This window comes from Sturnira hondurensis, unplaced genomic scaffold (assembly GCF_014824575.4).
Source record: "Sturnira hondurensis isolate 20B ecotype Veracruz unplaced genomic scaffold, ASM1482457v3 Scaffold0003090, whole genome shotgun sequence".
Taxonomy (NCBI): Eukaryota; Metazoa; Chordata; class Mammalia; order Chiroptera; family Phyllostomidae; genus Sturnira; species Sturnira hondurensis.
This window is the reverse complement of record NW_028075721.1, coordinates 6,129,130-6,148,931: the sequence shown is the minus strand read 5'-3', so window position 1 is coordinate 6,148,931 and position 19,802 is coordinate 6,129,130. Positions and strand designations below refer to the sequence as shown.

The window sequence follows — 19,802 nt, the reverse complement described above, 5'->3', positions numbered from 1 at the left end:
CTGTTGTTTTGTTTTGTTTTTATTTTAAGTAAAGTTATGTACTTAGGCTTTCTAGTCTAATTAGTCTCTGTCCATAGAAATGAGATAGTTGTGGATTCTCTAGTATCCCGTACCTAGTAGTAATAATTCTTAAAGTTGGAATACATATTTTTAAAGTTTTATAATACTAGATCCTATGAAATTAAGAATTTTAAATGGACTTCTTAGTAGTGTCTACACTGAAACAAATGTTCAAATAATACAACATCATGGCATTTTATGTCTAGAGCCATCTGCTTTGAAGCTATCCTAAGTATTAAGATTATATAGGAATTATTGTTCCACAGCATTTATCCTTTTTATAAACCAAGAGCTGTGCTTTGGCTATGATATATCAAATACAACCAAGTATGTGGCATAAGAAACACAACTGAAACAGGATAGAATGAAGGCCCAAAGTAGGGAGCTGTGGACTGAATATTTGTGCCTCCCTGAAATCTATATGTTAAAATCTCAACTCCCAATGTGCTAGAATTTCTAAATAAGTCTGTCCTTTGGCTGATAATTATAATTGCATTAGGTCATGGGTCTGGGGCCCTGATCATGACATTAATTCTCTTATTTAAACAAAAAGGATTTGATGCAGGATGCTTCTCTGGTTCCTACCAGTGACATTACAAGAAGACAACCATCTGCAAACCAGGAATCTGGTCCTCACCAAAAAGAGAATCTGTGAGTGCCTTGATCTTGAACTTCCAGGCTCCAGAACAGTGGGAAGTAAATGTTCGCAGTCTATGGCATTCCAGCAGCCCATACTAAACTGGGCAGCCCATATACAGCAGCCCAAACTAAAATGAAGTTCATGTACAATTCCTTTTTAGGAGGGGGGCAGTGAAGAAAGCCTTTACAGTTGAGGTGGTCTCTTAGGAAGTGCCCATGAAATCACTCTACTCACTGATATTCACTGACCCTAATTTTGCAACATGGTTCATGGCTATTGGTGCTGAGTGTATTTTATTTTTATACATTTTAATGAAATTTATTATATAATCAAGTTTAGACTATGTTGCAAGAAAATGAAGAAAAATAAAACCCCCACAATGTTATGCCTACAGTTTTGTGGTGTTAATATTTTAGTGGATCTCACTGCAAACAGCATATATTTACATATACTATGCATCTCTACTTATGTATGTGCATCTATTTATTTGTTTCTATATCTGCTTGAGACAAAGGATGGATTACCAGATAGATACATGGAAGGATGGATAGATAGGTAGTAGATAGACAGATAGACGGACATCAGATAAATGGATAGTTGATAGATCAATCAATAAATAGATAGATGGAGAATACTTTTCTTTTTTTCATGATTTCTTTTTCACTAGAAATGGTATTCACATTCTTTATTTCAAATGCAAAGACCATGGAAAAAAAGGCATCCATGTCAAATCCTCCCCATGAAAGACAAGCATGACTGAACAGTTTGGAATAATATGTAAAAAGTACTTCATTTTATTGATGCTAGTAAATTCCTTGAGAAACATTGCATAATGAAATGATAACTTCTGATTTCGTAAAAAGCTACAAAGGAAACCAAGGAGCCGACTTGCATCTCTACAGCAGGCATTCACAGACTGACCCTACACCCGTCTCCAGGATGATCAGAGAAACTCGGAAAGGATTTAAGCCCCCAGAGGCATACATGGATCAACCGCGCTCTCAACCAAATCCTCAGCATGGGAAAGTGCTCATTACAAAGCATTTCAATCTGCTGTATTATGGAAAGAAGACCCAGAGCCATTTTTCTGGGGAACAATGATGGTTGATGAGACCCGTGAGGTTCCAAGTTTAGCTGTCGAAGAACTAAACAGACATGTCGTTTGCTCCAGATAGCACGTAGCTTCTGACTCTTAAAAGAGCTACGAAATATCCAGAGGATTAATTATCACTTCCTGCATCATAGTCGTAGATAAACTTTGCAGGCACGGCCAGGTTGTAGAGATTTTATTATCTCACTGCTGATATATTTCACACATTAATGCACCACCCGATTTCCCAGAGGCCACAGCAAACGAGAGCCAGTGTAACCCACTAAAACTCATGGATCTCAAATGTGAGACAAGCTCCTTGGCTATTTGACGGATGCCCAGAGATGGCCTAGAACCTCACCCCCAGAGGAAGCACTGAGAACAATGACAGAGTTTGGGAAGCTGGTATGTTTTTAAGTGGTTTGTTTAATTCCTTACTTAAATTTGTATCATGCAGACCTCAACTTTTGAGTAAATTATATCTCTATTATTGATATATTGCTATTTCTTAGATAATTAATAAATTCATTGAGCCTCGATTTCTTTAATGATCAGATATGGAGTACCCATTTCCCAGGGGTGGTTGTGAGGATTAAAAATAAAGCAAAATCAGTCTCTGGTAGTTAGTAAGCAATAAAGCATGTTTATCATCATCTTTACCATAATCATCCTGTCCCAGTAAACAGAACTTCAATGACTTTCCTTTCTTGGAAGATGGTGGAGAGGGTCCCTTTCTTAACACTTACAAATAGCATAAAATGGGGGGGGGGAGTTTGAGTATTATTTAACTCCTATAACTCTAACACAGACAAGGATATTTTTCTCATCTTTTCAAGTTCCAGTTCATGACAGACTTTATGGGGTGAGTCATAAGAATTTATAAAACCAGCTATAAATACAGCCCTTTAGTAAGATCAGAGGTAAGAATGTCATAATATTATAAGATTACACAATGGGAGGAACTTGATGGGGAAAAATGACTAAGTTTAAAATTCAGTTTAAAATCTATTTCAAGATAGATTAAAATCTCAACTATTTCAAGAAGCCCCTTGCTGCCTCTGTAGACATTTTGCAGACTTTATTGCCTGGTAGACTTTTTATGAAGGCTCCCAAGAACTGCCACACAGGCCCAAATATTGACAAGCACACATTAGACACCACACACATAGTTAACATGCACACATTAGACACCAAATGTGTACCAAGCACATATTTTTTTAGGTGCCTTTTCCTTCTTACACCCTTCTTTTCTCTCTTTCTTATACAATGAGTACAAGGAAAATCACTTAATTAGCTATGATTTAGTCGTGTTATTAGTCTCTCTGTGCCATGGTTACCTAATGTGTAAAATGGGAATTATAATAGGTTTTTGGGGGTTTAAACGAGGGACTACACATAAAGCACCTTTTACAGAGTCTGACACATAGTAAGTGCTCAATAAGTATATATTTAAAATAATTAGTATTATTGCTTATCTGGAAACAATAGGCTTCCACTGCTGATTCTCAGCTCCTTCTCAGATGTAAGCTAATAATATTTTTTTCACTCCTGGCTTCTCTGTCCCAAAACAAGTTTACCTGGGTTCTCGTATCAGTGGAAACAAGCATATAGAAGATAGATGTCCATTTAAGTGATGAAATAAAGCTGAGGGGTGGGACCAAGTGAGGAAGCAGATACCTGTACTTCTGCCACTTTTCATGTTTACCTTTTCACCAACTTTTCTGACCCAAATCTCCATCCCGTGAAAGGACCATTACAGGTTCAAAGGTTTCCTGAACACATGTGATTTGTATTCCTACTGAATAACAGGACCTTTTTAACATAGTTAAAAATTAACAACATTTTTATAATTTCCAAATGAATAACATAAAGATTGTTCACATTTAAAAAAAGGAAACTGAAAGCGTGCCGTTTTTAGGGATGTTCTCAGAACATGCTTGCTCCATTCCAGCCCACAGACACACAGACACACACACAAACGCACACACGCACTAGCTCAGCCCCACCTCCACCCCCTCCCACCTTCGCCCCAGCCATCTCTAGTTGCAAAGATTCAGCTTGCTTTCCTAAGCTGCCACCATCCACTCCATTCTCTCAATTTCTCTGCTGTGCCCTTACTCATTTCATTTTGGGACAGTGCTACATCTGCAGCAGTAAAGGGCAATACTTAATGGTAAGACTCTAATACAAGGTTTTTCCTTCAGCCAATTACCAGAAAATAATTTCAAAGAAAAACAGAGTGGGTTAAGCATGACGAACCTGGAGAAACAAATTACGTTTTAGAATCCAGTGTACCGTGTATGTTCCCAAGACGTCATCATGGATAGATGTATCCGAAGTGGACTCTGAAGGCCCTCTGCTCTGTGAGGGTGCCCATGTCTTTCTCAATGGCAGCAGCGCATGGGGTAGAGGGTGCACAACCAGGGAATCCTCAGTGGGCTCTCCCCTGTGGGGACTCATTGGAACTAACTACTCACATCTCACAGTCTTATCCGTAAAGAAGAGGAAACACCCACTTCACAGAGAGATGCTTGGTGGTACATGAGTTGCTCTAAGACTCACACTAGACAAATAAACAAACAAATGAATAAACACATTTATAAAATAAGAAGCCAATTTTTCCATCTGTAAGTGATCTCTTTAAGCCCAGGGCAACTGCAGAAGTGAAAATCCAGAAATGGAAAGATGGAAACAAGGACTACCATTCGCATCCTTTAGAAGCTTTAGAAAAGACAGAATTTTGCAACCGACACTAGAAAAAGATGCCAAAACTCTCTGTGTCTATCCCAGGCTTCACCCCTTTAAAAACATCCACCACTATGAGCATCTCCATACAGCCTAGAGTCCAAGCTGAGAGCTGAGAGGTGGCACTGGGTTTTGTAGTTCACCTCTCCGCACACCCACAGAGCCTTCTTCCCCCTCCCCCGCCCTGAGTCTGCGCTCATCTTCTCTTCCTTAAGGGTGTCTTTTCTATCATTCTCAAGTTAAGCATTTTTGGGTACCTTTTACTTTACTTATAGAAATCTCTGATTACAAATCCGTGTGTTCATATGACATCCTACTTTTGGAGTGTGCATTGTGTTTTAGAATTTGTTCCACAAATATCTCAGAAAAATAGCATCATAAAGCTACAATTGCATATGCAACTTTCTGCAGCCATGGAACCAAAAAAAATTTTTTCTTTAGAGTGAATCCCAGGTAAAATTGGACTCATGATCGATTTTTCAATATTTATATAATATGTTTGGAGAAATTCTACTTTTTCTATGTCTTCAAAATAGTGATTTATAACTGAGAATTCTAAATGTAATACAAAGGGGAAAAAGAATGCAGTGTTAGATGTTGTGAAGGGATTCAATGGACAGCTGTTAATTTTATTTCATTCCAATAATTATAATGACTGCTTCTTTGGGTTAATTATGATGCTAAATGTTTGAATGGCTCCTCCCCCCCCTCGCACAGATTGGTGTGACTTCCTCATTGCGTACAACAAAAAGTGGCAGGCCCCGTCACGGAATCACACTTACATTGCAATGGGGAAGGGTGTCCAAATGCACTTGGGAGAGGGTAAGAGGTGGTCAGAGATGGCATCGAAAAAATACGGCATCAGTCTAGGGGCAGGAAGAAAGAGAGGAGTTTCTCCAGGTGCAATACATAAGGAGAACATCCTCGGCAGAAGGAAATTCATGTAGAAAATCTTGAGAGCTAGAGAATGTTTTGGAAACTATCATACTGAAGCACCCAACTAAGTGTGGTGATAGCTGAGGTCTGACAGACAAGCATCCTACCACTTCCCTTTCCAGCTCAGCTCTACTTCTGTCCTCCATTCACTCTTTATTGAGTATCTCTTACATAGAAGACATCATATTAGGTGCCAAGACAAACACAGAGTTGCTCTCCTGTGAGTCTACTTGCAGAGAAAGACACATAAGGCTTTTCAAAGCTTACAGGGATGTATGAGTGGAGAAAAAAAGTCTGAGGTGTATAAAATATTACAAAAGTATTCCAATCAAAATGCACAGGAAATATAAAAAGTCTGAGCTAGGAAAGCATTCAGTGTCTTGGAAGAGACCTTGCCAAGAGATAGGTGGTTGAAGGACAAGGCTCAGTGGGGGAAGGACAGTAGGGATACAGCATGAAGAAATTTTAAGGCCGTGCTGAGGAAGTTTTTTTCACTCGTTAGAAATGGAGAGCCACTTGAAAAAATATAACAGAGAAGCGATATGATCTAAAGCACAGAACGTTGCTCCATAGAACGTTCTGTGATATAGAAAAATGTTCTGTGCTGTTCAATATGGTAACCACTGGCTGCATGGGGCTATTTAGGCCTGGATATCTACCTAGTGTAATTGAGAAATTGACATTTTTGTTTTAGTTTATTTAAATGAACTTGCTTTCAGTTCAAAGAGCCAGGCGGGGTTAGTGGCTACCGTGTTGAACGGCAGAGATGTAAACGGAGTTAGCGATCACTTCCATATCTGTGTGTAGTAACAGGTAGGAGACCAAAGAATGGGGGGACTGTAACTGATGAGTGAAAACAAAACACAGCAGGACATCATGATTATTCGGATGCGGGAGATAAAGGAGGTGGAGGAATCTTGGAGAAACACCCTTGTGAAAGGCTCATAACCCCTTCTGTTAACCTATAATGCTTTCAATTTAGACAAACTGCTCTATATTATCTCCTCACGGCCCCATACGTAATGACCAAATAAAATACACCAAACTGGTCACAAATATGCACATAAGTATTAGCAAAAAATAATCATTTTTCTCCAGAAATACATGACAACTGAAACTTGCAGTGGCTAAGTGAAATGTATCTCTGGTGTATGTTTTTGCATAGTTGTGAGGATCGAAGCTTTTATATTGAAGATCCCCATGATGACCCTGATCCTTACTGTTCGTTCACCCAAGGGGCATAGCAATCCCGACCCGTTCCCATAAATTTCCGTAGCCCATAATGACCTAAGGATGTTAGCAGAAATCTGGGATGAAGAGAATCCTTTAACTCCCTAAAAGTCTTTGTGATGCTGCTGGTCACGCCAATGATGACATTTCTTTCTATGAAAGAATGTTTTAAAATGCTAAATGCTACATGGACAATAGACCGTAATGTGTGAGATAGAGAAGATGCCTCATTATGGGGCAGTCTGGACCACCCTACCTCACCCAGAACTGCGATTTAGTTACATAGTGAATGTATTTATTGTGGCATCCTTACTGTTCAGCCTCTTTGCTAAGTAAGCCTTGCACAGTAATTTCTCATTCAGCCCTCCCTATAAACTACTTGAGTAGCCCCTATAACAGTTCTGATTCCCGGTGTTTGGAGTTGTACAATTAGAATAATATGCATTTTTCCCCCACTCATAGAGTTAGAGAGATCAGCATACTATCTTGACCACAGTATCTGACACATTATAAATTCTTACTAGATGTTAGATAGCTATGAGGGTAGTGGTATTTGATTATATAAGTTTTCTAATTTTGGTCTAAGTAATGGATTATTTACAAAAATGTTTATGGAAAGCATGCACACCCAAGAAATAATTATACTATCTTAACTATATATACTATAGTTAACTATATTAAAGCAGATTTTTTTTAAGATGGCATAGTTATCTTTGCTTTGATATTTTAATTGGACATTTAGGGTCATATAGTAAATACTAAAGACTCATAGTAAGTACTAGGGGTTAATTGTAGGAGACCATTCTGCATGGTATGGACCCAGCTCCCAATGGGAGATGCACAGGACCCACGTCCACAGATAGATTCTCCCGTGGGGGATCAGGCCAGCAATCTACCTAAGCTACTTTGAGTCTTGCTTTTTGCTAAAAACTCCCTCACCTGGATTTGTGGCAAACATTTACTGCAAAGTAACTTCCTAAAAACCATGCTAAACCTAGTGTAACTGATTCAACCACTCTTGCCTTTTCATTTGAGAATATCCCTCCTCTGTGATGTGATTACCAGCATCCTCTCCTTTGTTTTCTGTAAAATGTAACCACTTAAAACAACCTGTGCATAGTAAATGAGGACCATCATGTAATGTGCCCAGAAGCCCAATAAATGCTGGTAGAGCAAGGGTCTCGGTTTTTGCTCCCCTTGAGAGAAAAGCCACACCTGCCCTTTTCCTCCGCTGGACTCAGTAGTTCCTGTGAATGTCTCATTCCATCCATAATGATGCGGACCCTGATGGGCCGGTGTTCGCATCGATTAATAGGTGAGCAAAATGTGGCTTGTTAACTTTTTAAGGCTAGAAATGCATTTGTATAGAAATAGAAAAGTTTGTTTACTTGTCTAATTTACAATAGTAATAACATAAGTATATCATTATAGTGTGCAAAATTCTTCTAGGGAGACAACTGTATGTTAGAGCAGAAATACTCATTCCTGCCCTGGCTGGTGTGGCTCAGTGTATTGAGTGCTGGCCTGAGAACCAAAGGTCACTGGTTGGATTTCTAGTCAGGGCACAGGCCTGAGTTGCTGGCCAGGTCTCTAGTTGGAGGCGTGTGAGAGGCAACCACACATTGATGTTTTTCTACCTCCTTTTCTCTTTCTCTTCCCCTCTCTCTAAAATATAAATACATATAATATTTAAAAAATTTTAATAATATTAAAAAATACTAATCCCTAAAAAAATGGTGTGCCCCCATGGTCCAACCCAGTCATGTGCATTTAAGCAAGTGCAAAGGCCAATATGACCCACGTGGCATTTAATAAAGGTGATCCGGACATGCTTCCCCTTTTGCCAATAAATAGAACCTCCAACTTCACTACACCCTGGACCCTGCTCCTTCACCAGACTTGTTCTGTCCAATTTCAGACCCTTGTCTTTGAAAGGGTGTTTGGGTCTTTGGCTGTCCTTTGTACCATTGAATATATCTTCCACACTGCTGATCCTTCTCAAGGACACTTATAAATCTTATCCTCATTCACCGTGAATGTCCACATACCCTAGTAGACACCCTGGACTTGCTTTGTATCCTGTGGTGCATTTGAAAGGCATTTCAACTAGACCTATTCTGACCCCCCAGCAAACTGACGTAAAGCCAGTGAACACTTAATGGATGGATGAAAATGGCATTTCTCCATTTTAACATGTTCTCTTCTTAAAATATGCAATATCATGTTTTCCTTTGTAACACTAAGTCAAATCTGACTGTCCTTCATCAAAAGCAAGGTTATATAATATGTTATAGAAATACAGAATGCAGAATGTAGAAATACATAAGAAAATAAAGGGTTGGCTGAAATGACTCCCATAAACATTTGAACATCAGATAAGGATGTCAATCTCCTTTTGTTGAGATGCAAAATAGGGGATTTATTTTGCTTTCTGAGTATAATAATGTTAGATAACACTGCTCATGCCATTTATGCAAGCATCTTTGTTTCTCTCAGACTATAAACATTATTAAGTTTTATTTTATAGAGGGGACAGAGACTTTACTCATTGATAAAAATAAAATAAAATAAAAACTTTCAAACACCAAATCAGGACTTTCCAAAAGAATTTACTCTCTCAAGATTATTATGCTATTTTTACTGGCTTAAATCTCTTATTTTACAATATTTCATCAATCCACGCAGTTGGATAGTTTTTGAGAATTACCACCCACATGCACTGTGCCACACAAATATAATTTTAGCTAAGTCTTTTTGCCACTTCAGTGTTTGCATCTCCAAATACAGGACAAATTGGTATCTGCTCAGGGAAGATGCTACAGTGTGGGGTAAGAGGAGGGTTTGGGAGCTAGATGGTGAGTGGTGTGAGATTGGTCACCTGGCGTCACTGGTTAGGAGCTTCAGTGGGCTTATCCACAATCAGCACGAGATAGGCTGTGCACACAGACCTCCCTTCAAAAAAGGATGTCAGAGCCGAGCGGGGAGCAGTAAGGATACAGCCTCCAGCTACCACTCCTAAGCATCCACCTCATTTACTGAGAGCCCCTCTACAGAGAGAACCTGAAAATTAAGCAAGCGGACAAATAAAGGTGTGTCATTTTGGCACGATGCAGGACTGCTCTGATAACCCACAGTCACCCCAGAGAGACCCACGGGGTTGGCCCAAGGTTTTGCAGGGGCTGCACTGCAGCTGGATGTCTCCTCCCGCCCATCCCACTTTTGTCCCCTTCCATCCACAGACACTGATCCCTAATAAACAGCTTGTCCCTCAAACTCCGTCGACCTCCAGGGGAAACAACCTATAACACATTTGTTTAATTGGAATAAGAACACTGTGTGTAAACATGAAGTTAATGTGATAAAGTGTAAATTCGATACACGTGGAGGTCATGGTACTAAAGTATTAAATAAGCATGAATAAAGATGCACAAAATATATCTGGCAACTTTTATTAGCTATCTACTCCCCTCTGAGAGAATGCCTGTTAGTTGGTCAGGCATACTACAGCAAGTCTCTTCCAAGCGAAATTCTATTTTATGCCGCCTCATGCTTTTTAGCCAGAAAAAAGCTGCTGGAGTCAGAGAATTTGCAAACACATTGCACTGCAGAGCCCAGAGTTTGGCTAGGGCAGTGACCAGCCTCAAATCTAAGACTTCACTATTGTCCTCATCACTGAGGTCTAGAAAAACAGGAATTTATAATAATTTGATGCAAGAAACTAATTAATTCCACTCTCCAAGCAGGTAAGCATCGCCATATGTTTTAGGATGTCCTTTTGCAGTCTGTATGGTAGTTATGAGGGTCTCCCCCGAATAAAGCCAGGTTTTTCTGGCCAAGTCAACATGAGTGACACCGTCATGGGCCCCACAAGGAGTCAGGTCACAAGGGCACAATGACAAGCCTGGAAAAGTCAATTCCCAGCACACATAGCAGAATTCTAACACAAAGAATTGCTTTGACTGCTACAGGTTTAAAATATGTTTTAAAATCTCACATTTAGTGAGTTTCGGAGTCAGAATTAGATCCCGGAGTTATGTGAGGACAAGCTACTCAAATTTCTGATACAAATCCAAACCCCCATGAGTCCAAGGTAGAAGTTGCAAACTTTTCTATGTCAAGTAAAAAATTTTGGCTTTGACAGGGACCAGAGGGGAGAGTGGAGAGAATCACGGGGGGAAAGGGGAAGGATTTACATGAACAAGTACAAAGGACACATAAACAATAACTAAGGTGGGGGGTGGGAATGGGAGGGAGGTAGGGAGCACTGAGGGGGGCAGGGCTGGGAATATAAGACAGAAAACTGTACTTGAACAAGCACTAAATAAAAAAAAAAAAAATTTGGCTTTGCAGACCACACCGTCTAAATCCTAACTGTTCATCTCCACAGTTGAAGAGCATAAAAGCACCAGGGAGCCTGTGTTTCCATAAAACTTTATTTATAAACATGGCAGGCCAGATCTGGCACACCGAGGATAGTTAGCCGGCCCCTGGCCTTGTGCCATAGAGTCAAAGTTTTCACTGAAGTTGGGTCTTCCTGCATGTAGGTTCTGTAGGAAGGCAAAGGGGAGCGGGGGCTCGTACAATCATAAAAAGAGGCATAATCTACGATACTTATCAGAATAAGCATCATAATATTTGCAACGTGCTCGGTGCATGAGAATGGGGACCACGGAGCCCCACGGGGGCCTGGGGGGCACTTCCGGCACTCTAGGTGCTCTGCAAAACCGCACAACATTGCATGACGAATCACACTGCTTACCTGCTCTGCTTTTTCAAGAGCACCACACCGCTCGGCAAATGAACTTACCTGGGAGGAGGCCCTAGCACAAAGACGCCTGAGTTCCCACTGAAGTGCCCACTACATCTCGAGTCCCGGCCGAGCTCCTCGGGGGGCAATTAGGAGGACACCCCTCTTGGAGGAAGGCAGTGTGTATCTATTTTTCAAATTTAACAGGCATAAATGCACTTTTCTGTTCCAAAAAAAATGGTTTGCTCAACATTGGTTTGCAGCCTCTATGTGGAAAATTTATAGGAAGATACAATTATTGAGCCTACTGCAAGTGAAGATGCTATTTAGAGCCACATGTAATGAAATAATCCCCTTAGTTATGAATCAGTTATTATATTTCACTGAACTCCAACTGCTTCTTTCTCTTGGTTAATTTCATTCTAGCCTTTGTCATTACACCTAAAGAAACCATTTTAACATTTTCTTGTGTGCACTTTGAGTATCAAAAATGCCATCTACAAGTTTTCAGCTTTTTGCCTCTAATTGCTCTCCTGGTTGCTCTAACTGCTTTAATAAATAATATTATTTGAGTTCTGCTAGTTCCGGAGCTTGAAGGTCCCTGCATCACTTATTATATACTATTCCTCTGAGGAGAAAAAGGGGACTTTTTCTGCCCAAAGCATTTCTTTATAGTGATAAAGAGAGAGAGAGAAGGAAGCAAAGAAATGAGAGAAAGTTATAAGCACACAGTCCATCCTTCACATTAATACTAGGTTCTCTACAGTGTGAGATATTCCCCCTTTAAGATCATTGGACAGCTATCCTTGGCTTCTATTCAAAGTCTTTAGGTAACTAGGAAATTCCTTCCTCCGTGTGACCCTAGACCTCTATAACCTAGTTTTATTCCTCATTTTCAGATGGCACGTATTAAAGGCTAGCTTGATAAAGGGGAAGGACCTGTGTTTTCCGTGGCTACTCAGCCAGCCTCCTTACCAGAGAATAAGGCCCAGGAGGGCAGAGGCTCTGTCTTAACAGAAATTCTCTGGGGAAAAACTGGGTTCTATTGATACAACTTATACAATTACATAAATAAGTTAAAAATTATATACACACATATATAGATACATATATATTCATAGTGAATGAATAAAGAGATAGTTATGTGATTAAAGGAATATATTCAATAACTAAGTAAATAATTACAGGTAGTTGAATTCATAGGTTAATGAGTTTTTTGAAACAATGACTTAGCAGAGTTGATACTTTTGAACTGGGAGACATGTTTAATTATTTTTAAAAGACCTAGTCCCTTAAAGAGTCTATTATTATTTTTAAATTATTTTTTAAAGAGTCTAGTCTTTACTAGACTCTTGTACACTATTGGAAGGAATACGAAGTAGTACAGAGCTCTAGGAAAAAAGTGTGCAACTTCTTTAAAAACATAAAAATAGAACTTGTATATGATCTACCAATCCCAGCTTTGGATATTGTTGAAAAGGATTAAGGTCAGGGTTTCAAAGAGATATTCATGCTCCCACATTAATTACAGAATTATTTGCAATAGTGAAGATGTGGGAACGACCTAAATGTCCATCGACGTGAATAGATAAAGAAAATGTGTTCTCTCTATAAAACAGTGTTAGTTAGCCTTAAAAAGAAAAAAAAGAATTCCTTACCATGTGACAACATAGATGAACCTGGAGGATATTACACCAAGTAAAATGAGGCAATCATAGAAAGACAAACACCACTTGATTTCACTTACAGGAGGTACACAGACTAGACAGTTCCAGAAGAACAGAATGGCAGTCGCCAGAGGCAGGGGGAGTTGCTGACGAAGGCATCTGGGGCATCAGTGGTAAGAGTATGTTCTGGAGCTCTGCTGAGTGACACTATGTCGACAGTTAGCAATACTGCATTGTGCACTTAACACGGGATCTGCCCTCTTAAGTGGTAAGTGTTCTTATCATCATTTAAACACACACACACACACACACACACACACAACCAGGTCTTTACCAAAAACGGAAGTTAATGTAAGATCGAGGACAGACTCAATCCATACACAGTCTCCCTTCCAAATTAATGCCAGGTTTGTACAGTAGAAAATATTTCCCCTTTGGCATCATTGCATATCAGGACGTGAAGGAGTGTTTTCAGGAAGGAGTGTTGATTTCATTGCTCATTAACGAAAAGCCTGGTAATTGAGGGGAACCATAAAACTGGCCTAATGGAAGGAGGGGGAGGAAACAGCAACGCTCTTGTGTTGAGTGGGCACTTAAATTCAAGAGAGGAATTAGGACAACAGAGCTCTGAGGCCACCACGATCCTGTGTCGACCTCCCCCACCTGCTGAGTGGCCGTCATTCCCACTCCTAACTACAGCAATGCATGTCGTGTGACTCAAAGGGAATGCTCTGAAAGACATAGGAGGCAACTATCTAAAAAGCACTCACGTGCCATCTCAATGCCATGACAGCCCCAAATACACACTTAAAATAAAGGTATTGAGAGGAAAAAATGAACAGGTTTATATGAAAACACTGACTTATATTCAATACCTGCTCTGTGATAGTTGTACCTTCAATATAAGCAATTTCCTGCGTGTAACACCATTTCAGAGTATCTGCCACAAAGAATGGACTCAGTAAATAGCGGTTGTCATTATGTTGCACTTCACGCAAGATGCCGGAACCAAGGAAGGCATGGGCAGACATGGTGGTCGTTGGTGAGAAGAGATTTGGCTTTAAACCCTGGCCCCACAGCCCCCTGCACTAGTCACCATGCACGAGAAATGTATCCTTTCAAACTCTCAGCTTTCTCCTTCATTAAACTGGAATCATATCATAAGGTCTTTTGTAAGAATTAAATGAAATAATATATAACAGAAACTTATGTCTGATACATTAAATAACAATAGTATTGCTTGTCCCTTTACTTTCCTATTCACAATATGATTCATAGCCAATAAGAACAAACCCACACAAAGGGGCTGGATGGATGAGCCAAGAACACTCCACCCACACTCTGATTCATTCCAGACACCTGGTGTATCTTCCTTCCTTCTAGGAATGCATCCTGGCTTGAGGGAGGCCATTTAGAGAATGAATAATTCACTATTCCCAACACAACAGGTCCTGCTAAGCCCTACGAAGCTGCAGAGACCCAGTTGGAGTCACAGAGATCACGGGAAAAGGAGGGAGTGTGGTGTGGCCACTGAGGACAGTCACTGTGTTGTCAGGAAAATCCAGGAATGCATCACAGGAACACACTCGTGCCTGACTATTTCCGTGCAACTGGGTGAGTTAGCTTTTATCCTCAGTTTCTTCATTTGTTAAATGAGGGCATACATACCATCTCGCAGGGCTGTTAGGGAATAGAGTAGGTGTATTTGCCGTCTCCTGGCCCCATATTAAACAGCACTCACTAGTGACAATACTTACCGCAGGATTGGGGCCAAATTCAATGAAATGAGGTTAGACTATTTAGCTTGTAACTATTAAAGAAAAAAAACAAACAGGCAATTCTTGGCCATTTAGCAACCTTTAATAAAAAGGGTCTCTGCTAAAATAAGTACTAGGCTTTCAATTTGTATTTATGATACATGGATGGTGTTTTTAGTAACCGGCAATGCTAACTGTTACCAGATATTGTATTCAATGACTTGATTTAATTATCTCAATAACCTGTAAAGAAGATGATACTATCCCAATATGCAGATGAGGAAACCAAGTCTCAAAGAATTCCAGAGATTAGTTGCCTGATGGGGAAGTACCAGTGATAGGATCTGAACCTTAGCCTAAGTTCAAAATACTTACATCTTTCCAATAATTTACACAATTATATTCTATATTACCACAAGATATATAGTACTGAAGAAAATAGTGAATGCTTAATTCATGCTCCTAGAAGGGAGATGGTAAGAGCACGGGTTTTGCCTCTATTTTCTCCTGGAAGCAAGTCTAATAGACCTAGATGCAGGTACAGATGTAGATACAGGCTTAAGTATAAGACTTTTAAAATACGTAGTATTTCCTGTTTGACAACGTGCCCTAAAAAGTCATTGAGTTGTCTTACAGTATGTCGAACAAACAACAAATGACTGCACGTTTCAACATGACCTATGCCACAATAAATGCCTATTTCTTGCTGGCTGGTCAAGTAAATATTCCACCAAAAGATGGATGCATTCTTGTCATAGATACAAAGTACAATAGTCCGAAAGAGACAACAAGGCTTCACTCTTTGTGACTCAGTAACTCCCTGAATGTCCATGGCCTCTAGTTCTGATCGAAAAGGTTAATGGCTCTCAAGCTGTCCACCCATCTCAAGAGGAACCGTGCACTGCCCTGGCGAGTCAGGAAACTCTCTACTCAAACCCACCTCCACCTGCAGTCACAACTGTGTGGGGCTTGCCTTACAAATGCTTTGAAACAGCATCCACCCCTTCTTTGGGAGGGACCATAGATGTCAAGGAACTAGCGCCTGCTTGACAGCTGTCAAAGCACAGATATGTCCATATCATCCAATGGAACTTTATCTGCTCAGCTCTTTCTGATAGAACAGTCCCAAGTCCCCTTTAATTTGCCCCAAAACAAAATGTTCTCAAGTTGGGCAATTGTTACTAAGCGGCTCCACGCTTCCTCTGCACGTGCCTTTCATACCAGTTCACAGTAATACGAATAATACCACCATAATAGTAACAATCACCTGCAATGATAATTGTCACTTGATTTCCTGTGAATTAGAATTAATATCAGAGAATGTCCATTTTAACACCACTGAGTGGATGGATTCAAAACCTGTGGGGAGACAACGAAACTGGATTTTTGCCCAATTCTGCACCTTTGAGCTGCCTGGTACTATGGTATGAAAAGTCCCTCACACCTACTGCTAGCTGGTTGAGAGCATGCCTCTGAGCAGGAAGACCTGCCTCTGAGCAGCAAGACCTGCCTCTGAGCAGGAAGACCTGCCTATGAGCAGAGACCTGCCTCTGAGCAGGAAGACCTGCCTCTGAGCAGCAAGACCTGCCTCTGAGCAGAGACCTGCCTCTGAGCAGGAAGACCATTCCTGCTGGGACTATGGGTTCCATGTTTGGAGTTTACCCGTGATCGCCCTGATATCAGAACTCCCCACTTTCCCGAAGGACGCTTGGTTTGGCATGCTCCTGAGCCCCCCGTTGTCCTTCCTAATTAGAGTAGAAATCTTGTCAAATCGAGTGCCAAAACAGGCCCCCTGACAGGTCTCCCAGTTGGGCCAATCTTGCTTATCCTCTTCACGGTCTGTACGTGTACTTGGTTATGTGTGGAAAGTGGTCGTTGCTCTTTTCTCTGTTTTTTTTTCAGAGGAAGCGGAGTAACATGAAAATGAAGCAGATCCATTCATTCCAAAAATATCATCGCCTCTAATTTATAACATGATTTGAAGATAAACCCATTTCACAACTTCACTATTTTAGTCATAATATGGATGCCCCGGTCCATTTATTTTTCTGGTTACTTCTTGCCCTTGTATTCAATACTTGACCCTTTGAGAGACTTAATTCTTTTAGCCAAATGCAGGGGATTCTGTGTGTTTCTAGCTTATTGAGTTCCTAACAGAAATGAGACTAGACAAGTGACCATTCCTCATATTGCCAGGTGGTGTTTTACTTTCTTAGAGTTCGGGCTCTTCTGAAAGAAGCCTTTTTTTTCTGTACTCTTATTGGATACAGTCTTTATTATCCTGAATTTAGAAATGGTTTGAGTTAAAATATCTTTTCTGGATCTGAGAAAAATTACTTTTTGCCCCAATTCAAATCATTTGGGGCACTAGCAGACTATTCTGCTGGGTTTCACTTTCAGCCTCATCACTTCAGCACCTCTAGTGAGGGATGAGAATGTAATATGCAAAAAAAAGAAGTAACCAGATAAAATCAGCAGAACATTTTTGTTTAGAGTTTCTCTGAATAAAGTAATTAGAAGGATCTTAGTCTCCCATTTCTATGACCTGAGGGAATGAGCTGGGTGTGAGCTGGCTTCAGACTTTTCGAGTAACTGGACAATTCTCTAAAACTGTGTTCCTTCATTAGGTTTTCTCTTGCTTTTTTTTTTCCAACAAACATTTTCAAGACAATATTTGAAATCCACACTCACACACATCACTAGCCAACACTTCACCCTTGGAGACCAGCTTACAAGTTATAGATTTGCGGTGTTCTTTTGGGAACAAAAGCTATTTAGCTGGAGCACTATTCTGTCATTTGGGTGACCGGCAAAAGAGAAAAGTTGTATGCAGTTCAATAGCAAAAACTTTGAGTCTCATTTCTCGAAAAGGCAGAATAACTTCATAAAGGATTATTTCTCATCTTGGGAAAAAATTCTGAGCAGGTGAAGTATAAACAAAAGGTATTTTTGAAATGGCAGAGAAAGATTTTGTCTGAAAGTAGCCAATACAGATACGCCAATTTACCAGAAACGCTCATGCCGTGATAAAAAGATAATTTCAAAGCCCAACACCAAATGTAGACACAAGATAGGGGCTTCTTAATGTCTTCAGACAGTGACATTATGCCTCTAAATTCTTATATATGATTCACTATAACTGTCAAGAGAAAGAAGAAAAACCAGCAACACTTTCATAATGCTAGAAAAAAAATGCAAAAACCAGCAAGAACAAAATAATATAAAAGATTATTGGATCACAAAGCACATGCAATTTTGAGCTCAATTCTCATTGAGCTCTCTGAAAGAAGCAATAGCTTTCTTCATCTCAATACCCCTGGCTCTGGGCACTGTAGGTAGCTCTGAGTTGGTGTGTGTACACATACGTGTACTTCCATGTTCACATACACATACACACACACAGCATATCTTGCCCACAGCTCTTTGGCCCTGCGAGGTCCGTCCCGAAGGCAGCCATGGGGGATGCACACATAAGTACATTCCGTACTGCCTCGCCAGTCAGCTGATGGAGCCAGTAAGAGACAAATACCTTATAGGACTGGAGGTGATATCAGGGTCACGAGCAGTCACTTGCCCAATCACGGAGTTTAGAGCAGCATTTTCATGAACTTCGAGGAGGTAAGTCGGTGAAGAGAAGACAGGAGGCTCATCCGCATCCTCTACAACAATTTTGACCGTTGCCGTATCTTTAAAGGGCCCCCGGCTGCTGAAACGTGGGTCGATGTGGACATTGGCTGCCTCCACCTTCAGGGTATATGATTTTTTGGTCTCAAAGTCCAGAGGCTGTTAAGAAATGACAAAGATGTTTTAAAAATAAGTTCATCTGGTGTTTGCTCTTTTTGAAATGACCATCTTACTAAAAAACGGCTACCAAGAGGACTGGATAGTCACATCAAGTTTTCCCAGCACCCTGCTCTCTGTTCATATTTATGAATTGCCATGTCACGCAGAAGGACTTCACGGACAGGTGTGGCCGTCCCCAGATTTCCCGCCACTCTGATCTTGAAATCCTCAACTTGTCCCTACAAGCTCCAAAATAGAGTGTTAACTGAGTGATTCAAGGGGCAGTACTTCCTAGATATATAACACCAGGTAAACCTTGAAGCAGTGTCAAGGTTTGTGATCCCTGTATCATCTGAACATTACTACTTTATACACATTAATGAAATCAATCCATTTTTGATTTCTTCTCTCACGTTTTCTCTTTCCCTTTTGAGTTTCCTTTTTGTGGCCCAAGGTCACCAGTTCCTTGGGCATAATTCCATCATGGCTGCATTGAAGAGCATCTTCATTTGGATTGACTGGTCTATGTTCATCAGCTCTTAACCTACTGAAATACCATGGTAAAGGTCATGTAGTTTCGGTTCCATTATGTTAATAGCTTTGTCACACTGGGCTCACTCACTCCTGAGGGTTGCCTTCTTTGCTTGCAAGTTACACACCTCATCTCCTAGATTCAAAATTATGTCCAGTTTGTGCTTATGACACTTCTGAGTGACAACTTTATTGTTTCCTCTTTGTCTGATATCGCAGATGAGTGACACTCGTAAATCTGCCAGGTAGCGCCTGCTCAGCATGCTGTTGAAAGAATCAACAGGCATGTGAGCAATTTCATCTGCAGAAAGAGAGATTTGCACAGCTTCAGCACAGCGTTCATCACGGCTTAAGTGTCTGTCCATGTCATCCAGGTACCTACTCCTTATTTTGTGTCTGCAGGGATGGCCTCATCCCTAACACTGATGTTTCACGAAAAAACTTATATACTCATGTAGCATAATGTGAAAACATTACAAGCCACACATGAACAAAAACCAACAGTAGAAGAAAAGTCAACAGAAACTGTAGAGTCTACAACCAAAGAACTGGAAATGCTGAAACCACATGAACAAGATAGTAAGAAACAAGTGGACTTGAAAATGAACTGAACGGT

At 40.4% G+C, this 19,802-nt stretch overlaps 1 protein-coding gene across 1 annotated transcript in view; it reads right to left on the bottom strand.

Moving 5' to 3' along the window:
* The window catches only part of CDH8 (cadherin 8), a 339,116-nt gene that overhangs the window by 123,703 nt on the left and 195,611 nt on the right, over positions 1–19,802 (bottom strand). Inside the window, exon 7 of the mRNA XM_037041593.1 lies at positions 18,402–18,655. Within this exon, the coding sequence (XP_036897488.1) occupies positions 18,402–18,655 (254 nt within the window). The remainder of the gene's footprint in view (positions 1–18,401; positions 18,656–19,802) is intronic.